Below are 10,043 nucleotides of genomic sequence, written 5' to 3' on the forward strand. Positions count from 1 at the left end.
AAAACAATAATTTAGCACAGCAGAGCAGCAGCTTGGGAATGACTGATGGTAAGATGTCATTAAATCAATATTTCATACTCATTCTGTCAACAACAGAAAAACATGTAAATGAGACCAACTATGTTGATTTCAGCTGCATTAAAACACTATATAAGTGATGACAGAAAGCAGGAGGGAACTGAACAGAGGTTTAACAGACTGAATCTCAACAGAGTAACAGACTGTCTGTAGCTGTCAGTCACAATCAGCTGTGTGACAGTAAAGTTAAGAAAATAACTTGTTGTGCTACATATCACAACCTCTTGACTTTGTGCTGAAGTTCCTTGAGAAATTTATAATGTAGTGTAAAGTCCAGAGGTTGTAACATGTAGCACAACAAACTATTGAAGCTGTAAACAACAATGTTTCTGCACATGCTCAGTGGCGTCCGCTTTACACTGAAAGAGACTAAAAACATGATCACTGTCATTAGTCTTTGGAGCCGTTTCTAAACAAACTAACGTGACCAAACTCTTCGTAATGAAGGAACATGTCACCCAGTGCAGCGGTGTGACTCATTGATGTGTTTTTAATTGTTTTTGGACAACAACAGAGGTCTACGACACCAAGGAATAAGATATATCAGGCTTTGATGCACACACAATACTTGTTAGTAGATCAGTTAATTGTTGGTTTGGATCCAATCATGAGATTTGTTGACAAGAAGAAAAATATAGAAAATTACCAGCCTTATCCCTGTACCTTGAATTATTTATCTGTTTTCTGTTATCTGTTTGTATTATGTATGTTTGTATTTGTATTATGTGTATGGTTTCTACTCATCAAGTGACAAAGACTAAGTTCTTAACTAGACTTGATACTGAGCAGCTGCATTTTTCAGCACCATCAAAAGTCTGCATGAGATTATGTATTTCTATGACAGCAAAACTGTATCACATTGTGGTTGTGTTACTGCTGCAAAAACATTGGTTGTATACTATGTTATTATTGATCTTCTTCAGAGCCACTGAAGTCAGGGAGATGGGTATATCTTGGAGTAAGTCATCATCATCATCAACAATCAGTTCTATGTCTGCTAAGACTGATCGCTCCAAAGAATATCCTCCAGACTTAAGCACTGAACCCAGAGCTTCAGGAACAAGGTAAGATTATCAATGCTGTCAGATGTTCATGATTACAAAGAGTAAGATTTTATACTATTGTCTGTCATACTGAAACCAGAACCAAAACGTTCTACTATTCAGTTTTATTGTATTTGTATAGGTAATAATAATCTTTAAAGATGTATTACACTTAAATCTTTAACAATTTGATACATATTGGAAGGGCAAATCCAACTTAATAAAATAGCAGACTGTCGTTGGCATGTAGGGAGATATGATGAATTTTACCATGGTTAGTTTTAATATCCATCGAGTTATGTATTGCAGAAGTGAATGCCTCTATAAGTAAAAGTGATTACAATCCATGAGATTCACAAGATAAAATATATTTTGTGGATCCAGAATAAGTGTTTTTTTTCTCTTGATGAAGATGACATATTCAGGAGACATAGTGCAAAGAATTAAAGGGGACGTATCATGCACTTCTATATTTATATTCTGGGTCTCTACTGGAATATCTTTGCAGGATTTACAGTTAAAAACTCCTTATTTATCTTCTACTGGTCCTTTATGCAGCCCCTCAGTTCAGCCTCTGTCTGAAACAGGCCATTTTAGCTCCTGTCTCTTTAAGGCCCCGCCTCTTGATGAGCCCACTCTGTTCTGATTGGCCAGCCTCAAGAAGCTTCCTCCAGCTCTGGAGGCTATATAAACAAACTATAGTAGTCAGATTTCACTTTATTTTTCTCCTTCTTTCCCCAAAATATAAACTTCTCAAATACATCTGTACATGTTAGAGCCTGAATCAGATCTGAAATATGTGAGTGGACGATGTGAACAACCGTAGCAACAAAGGCTACTGAATGGATGGAATTTTTAAGATTAAAGGATAAAGATGAATTTAATTAGTTTCACAGTGGAGGAGGTAGAATATTCATCATATCTGACAAAACAGACAACTTTGTTGGTTGATTTGAAAATGTTATGCTACTATGAGGACTATATGCTTTTTTTCAGCAGCCAGACTGCATCAAGCTTTCAGCAGAACCCAGACACACTGAAGGTGGGCAATACTGTATATATCAATGGACTAATAATGAAATAAAAATACATTATGAATATTTTTTTGTTTATTATTATGTTTTTCTAAGGCATTAGAGTTGTTATCTATATATATCTATATCTATATCTATCATATCTAATGTCATTACATAAACATAATTCCAAAATAAAGCAGTAGTGTTTAATGTCTACATCATGTTCCTTCAGGGATATAGTATATTTAAAAACAAATCTTATAGTTTAATAAAAAGCATTGTATTTGTCAGGTGTTTGAAACCAAAGCTGTGGCCATTGTAAAGCAAGCTGTCAAACAACATAAGAAGGTCCTTTCTACAAAACATGAAGGACTGTTTGAGGAAGACGAGCAGGTGGATGAACTCCCTGATTCGCCGTTTGAGTTTGATGATGAAACAAGTGAAGCAGCTCTGAAGATTGCCCTCCGTGTTTTGAGGAAGATGAATGAGGAGGAACATGCTCACACACTTGAGCAAAGTAAGAGACTGAATGTTATCTCACTACAACAGCTGATGTTTAATGAATGTTATACATATGTTTTTGTATCAATTTGTCCATCTGTTAACTTTCGTCTTGTGTGAAACATCTCTACACCTAACAGATGAATTTTCATGAAATTTGGTGCTCCCATTCATGGTTCCAAAAACATGAAACAAAGATTTTAATGATCCTCTGACTTTTCATCTAGTAAAACCAGCAGGTCAAGATTTCAATTTGTCCAACACTAGTGACTGAATCCCTGTCACCCTCAGATGCATTTTATAATTAAACATAACACAGCATCCCAATATCCTAAACTTTACTTGTTAGAGGGCTAATATTTCTATTTGAATTTGGGTTGAGCCAGGTAAGTATGCCAAATTAGCTATTAGCAGCTCCTGTTGGCAGTGTAGCCATGTATAAGGAGTGTTATGTGAACATAACAGTTTTGGCTTATTATTGATGTTACACATTGTGCTGTTAGGTCATTATGGAGAACTTGGAGTGTATCAACGCAAACTAAAATCTTCCCTGAAGACGAAAAATGAGAACTTGTTGGAAGGGATAAGTGCAGAGCAATGGCCTGTACCTTTAAAAGAGATTTACACAGAGATCTACCTGAGAGAGGGGGACAGTGGAGGGGTCAACAATGAACATGAAGTGAGACAAATTGAGATGGCGTTCAACAGACAGAAATATTCCGAAAGTATGATCAAGTGCGAGGAGATCTTCAAGCCCTTACCCAAACAAGACAAACCAATCAGAACGGTGCTCACCATGGGGATAGCAGGCATCGGCAAAACAGTGCTGACTCAGAAGTTCATGCTGGACTGGTCAGAGGGGAAGGCCAATCAAGACATCCAGCTTCTGTTTTCAGTTCCTTTTAGGGAGTTGAATTTGTTAAAAAATAAGAAGCAAAGCTTGATGGAGCTCCTGTGTAACTTCTCTTCAGACCCGAAAGAATCTGGAATCAAAGACCTGAAAATTTACAAAGTTCTGTTCATATTGGATGGTCTCGACGAGTGCAGACTCCCTCTGGATTTTGAGGGAAATGAGAGATGTTGTGATGCTACGCAAGCAGCCTCAGTAGATGCTCTGCTGACAAACCTAATTGCAGGTAACCTGCTACCAGAAGCCAGTCTGTGGATAACTACCCGACCTGCTGCCGCCAGCTGCATCCTTCCAGCGTATGTTGACCGAGTGACTGAGATACGAGGCTTCAACAGCCTACAGAAGGAGCAGTACTTCCACAAGAAAATTAAAGATGAAAACTTGGCCAAAAGAGTAATTGCAAACATAAGGTCAGCAAGAAGTCTCTACATCATGTGCCACGTGCCGGTGTTTTGCTGGATTTCTTCTATTGTCCTGGGAAACATGTTTGCCAAAGCAGGAGGAGGAAAAATGCCAAAGACTTTGACTCAGATGTACATCCACTTTCTGGCTCATCAGACCACAAAGAAGCATGTCAAGTACGGCGAGCAGCAAGAACTGGACTCCCAGGGGAATAACAAGTTGATCATGTCACTTGGGAAGTTGGCCTTCCAGGAGTTGAAGAAAGGCAACCTGATCTTCTATGAGGAGGATCTCAGAGACTGTGGTATTGATGTCAAAGAAGCATCTGTGTACTCAGGAGTGTTCACTCAAGTCTTCAGGGAAGAGTTCTGCATGCAGCAAAAAGTCTTCTGCTTTGTGCATCTGTCAGTTCAAGAGTTTCTCGCAGCTTTGTATGTCCATGTGATGTATAAGGTGTCTGGTGAAAACCTGATGATCAGCTCTGAACAGATGACCCAAACAACGCCTGTATCTGAACTGCACAAAGCTGCAGTGGACAGAGCTTTAGAAAGCAACAACGGCCACCTTGATCTCTTCCTGCGTTTCCTCCTCGGACTCTCTCTGGAGTCCAGTCAGGCTCTGCTCAGAGACATGAAGATACAGGTGGAAACCTGCAGCTCTCAAAGTCATGAAGAAACCATCGAGTACATCAAGGAGAGAATCAGTCAGTCCCCTCCTCCAGAGAAATACATCAATCTCTTCCACTGTCTGAATGAGTTGAACGACCACTCTCTGGTGGAGGAGATCCAGAGCTACATGCAGTCAGACCAAGACTCAGTGATGGACGAGTGCTCTGCAGCTCAGTGGGCAGCTCTGGTCTTTGTGTTGCTGACCTCACCAGAGAAGCCAGAGGAGATCCAGCTCAGGAAATACTGCAGGACAGATAAAGGCCTTCAGAAGCTCCTACCAGCCATCAAAGCATCCAAATCAGCAATGCAAGTCTCTCTCATCATTTGCAGTTTCATTTTTAATAATCATCCATTGAGGTCGCAAATTTAAATATGTTTTAACAAACTGACTTTGTCTTTCTGTTTATCAGGTTGAATGATTGTAATCTCACTGCAGACTGCTGTAAGGAGCTGTCCTCCGCTCTCAGCTCAAACTCTAATGAGCTGAATCATTTAAACCTTAGTGACAACAACTTACAAGACTCAGGAATTGAACTTCTCTGCACCGGACTGAAGAGCCGACACTGCAGACTGAAGACGCTGAGGTGAGTCAAAGCTGCAGCTAAAATAATGTGACTGAACAAAGATTTTGGAAGTCTCCAAAATACTGACTCAGTACAACTACAGACAGACTCTTTTTGTTGTGGTAACAGCAGGACCACCACTTTGACCCAGACTGAAATATCTCAGCAAATGTGTTCATCAACATGAAATGTAAAATATATATATATATATATGTGTAAAAATTCATCTAGCACCATTATGAGGTTGACATTTGTGTTGTTATTTAATGACACCAACAAACAGCTATTTGGTTTATTAAACTTTTGACAGTAGTGAATTGATAGTGAATTCATTATTCAATAACCCAGAATATGTTCAGGGTGTCTTCTGAACACTGGAAATATGTATTTGGCTAAATGTTTCAGGGAAAATGGAAATGATGCAACTCATATCAAACCTGATACACTTAAATTTAATCTGTAATCTGTCTCCACTTTGGTATGAAACTGCAGTGATGTATCAGATCCGTCTGATCAGCTGCAGCGTCCAATCAATAACTGATATCCAATAAGGGGGCATGTCGGCTGATAAAAGACTTCCATGAAGGCTGCTCTCATGTTTCCTCGCCCCTCGCTCCTTGGAGCAGAATAAGAGACTTGAGACGCCTGTCAAAATGGTGCATCAGGAACAACTTCCGGTTCAGGCGAGGAGCGCAGAGACATAAAATAACATACTTGAGATGTACCCACTGTTCTAGTGAGATGCTGACTTGCAGGAAGATGTCAAAGAAAGAATGGGAATGCTGCCAACTCATATCTACAGTGCAATCATTTATTTTAAAGATTCTGAGATTAAGTACAGAGCTGCTGACAGGGCTGTAGACTCTTTGCCATGCAGTAGTGCAGTTCTTTTCATCCATTTAACTGAGTAATATATAATTTTAGGCCCTTGCAATATTGCACTACTGTCAAGTTATGGTGCAAAAACGTATGGGTTTGGCCACCAAAATGTTATGTTTTGGTAGCAGCAGTACCACCACTTTGGCCCAGACTGAAATATGTCAACAAATATGTGTTCATTAGCATAAAAGTTTTTTGTAGATTTCCAAGGTCTCCAGAGGATGAATCCAATTACCTTGTTGACCCTCTAACCTTTCATCTAGCACCATCATGAGGTTGACATTTGTGATGTTCTTTTACTGACAACAACAAACAGCTACTTGGTTTATTAAAACTTTGACAAAACTGACATTCATGTTCCCCACAGGATAAATTTATCCAATTTCATTTGTCAGAAACATGGTTTATGAGCAAATTCCTGCAAAACTAATGGCATTCTCATTAGGTCTCATCTGTACTTTGGTTTTTGTTCTATTTAGTAAATGACAGCATGTTAACGAGCTAAACTATAATAGTAAGCGAGTACACAATTGAACTGAAGGAAAACACACTCCCATTCTAGTGAGATGATGACTTCCAGGCAGATGTCAAAGAAAGAATGAGAATGCTACTTACTCATATCTCCAGTGCAATCATTTATTTTAAAGATTCTGAGATCAAGTACAGAGCTGCTGACAGGGCTGTAGACTCTTGTCTCACTGCAGTAGTGCAGTACTTTTTATCCATTTATCTGTGAGTTATATATAAGTTTAGGCTCTGGCAATATTGTGCTACTGTGTAGTTTTTGCAGTCAGTCTAAAGACGGTTATGTTCGACTACATAAAGTAAAACATGATTGATACAGAATGTAAAAGCAAAAGTGTGTCATTCAGATTCTCACGATATTTTATTTTACTTTTGCTTTCCCTTGATGTCTGTATTAGCCTATGGTTTTAGTATGAGACAACATTTGACTTTTTGTTTTGACACAACCAAGTTTTCAATATCTCGTACACATTTACTGGTTGACTTTTATACTCTCTACCACATTTTACTATTAATAGTTACATGTACAAAATAATAAAGAATGACAAAGAAAACTTGACAGTATAATACAATCCAATACAAGAACCCTGAAACAAGTGTGGTCATTGTAAATTTTATAATGTTCAGTTTTTGACAGGTGTGATTTAGCTATGTGATCATTTTAATGTTGTAGTTTTTTGTATCTTTGCATTTGATTTCTTCATTTTGGATTGTTTGTCCCTTCAGGTTGAACCGATGCAGTCTCACCCAGAGATGCTGTGAGGACCTGGCTTCAGTCCTGATTTGTCCTTCATCACCTCTCAGAGAGCTCAACCTGAGTGACAATGACATCAGAGACTCAGGAGTTGAGCTGCTCTGCACCGGACTGGGAAATGTGGGCTGTAAACTGGAAACCATCAGGTATCCTTTTAAGCAACTATTAATGCGACTTTAATAGTTATGAAGAGTATCAACCAGCCGTTAAAGGTGCATTCTGTCACTCTGTCACAGGTTGTCGTTTTGTAGCATCACAGAGAAAGGTTGTGGTTTCTTGGCCTCAGCTGTGAAGTCCAACCCGTCCCACCTTGGAGAGCTGGACTTGAGCTACAATCACCTCGGAGGAAGTGGAGTGAAGCTCATCTCTGAAGCTCTGGAGGAAGGACGATGTGAATTTACTAAACTCAGGTAAAGAAAACGTCTGATGGTTGTTTTTAGCTGGTCGGTCCATCACTTTGGTCTAGACTGAAATATCTCAACAAGTATTGGATGGATTAGGATGAAAATTTGTACAGACATTCATGATCCTCAGAGGAAACATTTAAAGAACTTCAGTGATCATGTGACTTTTTCTTTAGCGCCACCAGCAGGTGAAAGTTTTCACTTATCCTGTGAAATATCGCAACAAGTGTTGAATGGAATTCCATGAAATTTGGTTCACCATCATCAAGTCAATTTTTCATTTATCCCAAACTTTGGTTTATGGCTAAATATTTCCAAAAGCTAATGACATCAGCCTTAGCTGTAGTCCGTGTTTAGTGTTGTTTTTACTGCTGTGATGTTTTCATGGGTCAAATTAAGAAGTTTAACAACCTTCAGAGAGGCTTTAATGCTTCTTCCTCAACATAATCCAGACAACATGTGTTTCTATCTGCTCCACAGAGTCGACCACAATGCAGAACACTGGTTTACACCAGGACTGAGAAAATGTAAGTTTGGACTTTTTTCTTTTTCTTGGTCAAAAATCTGCTATGGAGTACATGAAGCACTAACTCTGACAATTTTCATCGATCAGAGGAGGCTGTTTTTAAGTATTCCTCCATGTTTTGAAGCATTTCCTGTCAGTTTAATCCATGGTTATGTTAGTTTTACCAGTGAGTTAACAGAACATGAAGCATTAGTACTGTAGTGATGGATACCTGCAGTTTAAAATACCTCGAGCACTGATTTAAACAGTGATTACATTGTTGACTGGAGCTGTTTGATGTTTCCTGATGCATGGATGCCTGCCAGCCAACGAGTAGTAAGTATTTTCAGTGGCAGTGGTATAAACTGTCAGTATAAATGTCTAACTGCTTGACTTCTTCCTGCCATCAGATGCATGTGAGCTCACAGTGGATCCAAACACACTCCACAAACTCCTCATCCTCTCTGACGGGAACCGAAAAGTTAGTCAGGCCCGAGAGGAGCAGCCGTATCCTGACCACCCAGACAGGTTCAACTACTGGACCCAAGTCCTGTTCCAACAGGGCCTGAAGGGCCGCTGCTACTGGGAGGTGGAGTGGGAGGGAAGCTGGGCTGGGATGGGAGTGACCTACAAGAAAATCGGTCGCAAAGGTCCAAACCAAGACTGTGTGATGGGATACAATGAGATGTCTTGGGGTCTGCACTGCTCTGCTCCTGGCTACCGAGTGTATCATAACTACAAGAGCATCGTCCTTCATGTCCCTCTGGCTGGTTCTCGCAGACTGGCGGTGTATCTGGACTGGGACGCTGGCATGCTGTCCTTCTACAGAGTGTCTCTTGAAGGATCGCTGACACACCTGCACACCTTCTACAACAAATTCACTGACCCGCTCCACCCAGTTTTTAAAGTTTGGGGTGAGGGCTCCTCAGTGTGGCTGTGTGAAGTGAAACAGCTTAAATAGAAGAAAAGACTTGATTAGTCATCGTTCACATTAACATTGAAACAATCAAAATGGTCAGTTTTACTCAGAGTTAATGACATTATCTCACAGAACAAAATTGACAATAATAACAAATCAACCCATTTTATTGATATACAACCTTTCAAGCAAGAAATGCAGCTCTAAATGCTTCACATAAAGAGAAAACTTCATATAACTGACAATTATAAATATTAAAAGTATTTCTATCTATACAGTCCAAAAAGACAAAGTGGGAAGTTGATCTTAAGACTCAGACCTACCAAATTTAGGAAGAACTTTTAGATGTGCCTACTGTTCGGGTGTGTCCTAGAAATCTGTTTTTAACCATTTATACTGTAGGAGGACGGCTTTGTTTGTTTTGAATTCCATAAAGAGACACGGTGGACTCACAGATAAGAATCTTTTATTTTATTTTATTTTTATGTTTGAACACTCAAAAGACAGTATACAATCTCTGCAAAGAACTGTGTTCTCATGAAACTAGTGGTCAGAAAACTTTGACAGAGAAAAAGGACAATTTAAAGTCTTTGTAGTCAAAGAATAACTTAAAGGACTGTTTCTGCTAAGAGGGTTTAATTTAGAACATACCACAACTTAGCATAAAAAGAGTGGAGTACAACTAATTGTGCCTACTTTACTTTTGTTGCTTTTTTTAAATTCATGGATAAAACAGTCTCAAACAACATGCTTCAACCCCTGGACCCTGAACTGATTTCTTTGTCAAGTGGGTGTTGGTCAATATGATACTTACCAAGGTAAACACTGTGACAAAATGGGAATTGAACAGACCTCCTGAGAGATCATTTCTGATCA

The 10,043-nt window shown here is 39.2% G+C and overlaps 1 protein-coding gene across 1 annotated transcript; it reads left to right on the top strand.

The window, feature by feature from the left end:
* Nucleotides 1–1,005: 1,005 nt before the first annotated feature.
* LOC122987208 (NACHT, LRR and PYD domains-containing protein 3-like) lies at nt 1,006–9,809 on the top strand. Its single transcript, XM_044358972.1, has 9 exons — nt 1,006–1,142; nt 2,118–2,163; nt 2,429–2,654; nt 3,142–4,924; nt 5,029–5,202; nt 7,312–7,485; nt 7,576–7,749; nt 8,224–8,270; nt 8,659–9,809. Exons 1-9 carry the CDS (start codon nt 1,021–1,023, stop codon nt 9,207–9,209), a joined length of 3,297 nt encoding a protein of 1,098 aa, XP_044214907.1. The 5' UTR covers nt 1,006–1,020; the 3' UTR covers nt 9,210–9,809.
* The last annotated feature ends 234 nt before the right edge of the window (nt 9,810–10,043 follow it).

This window comes from Thunnus albacares, chromosome 8 (genome assembly GCF_914725855.1).
Source record: "Thunnus albacares chromosome 8, fThuAlb1.1, whole genome shotgun sequence".
Taxonomy (NCBI): domain Eukaryota; kingdom Metazoa; phylum Chordata; class Actinopteri; order Scombriformes; family Scombridae; genus Thunnus; species Thunnus albacares.

Bases quoted from the DNA above. Each gene is read 5' to 3' on its own strand.
- LOC122987208 (XM_044358972.1), top strand. From the start codon at position 1,021: ATGGGTATATCTTGGAGTAAGTCATCATCATCATCAACAATCAGTTCT. The intron at 2,655-3,141 runs GTAAGAGACTGA...TTGTGCTGTTAG, and splicing joins TGCTCACACACTTGAGCAAA to GTCATTATGGAGAACTTGGA. The intron at 4,925-5,028 runs GCAAGTCTCTCT...TCTGTTTATCAG, and splicing joins AAAGCATCCAAATCAGCAAT to GTTGAATGATTGTAATCTCA.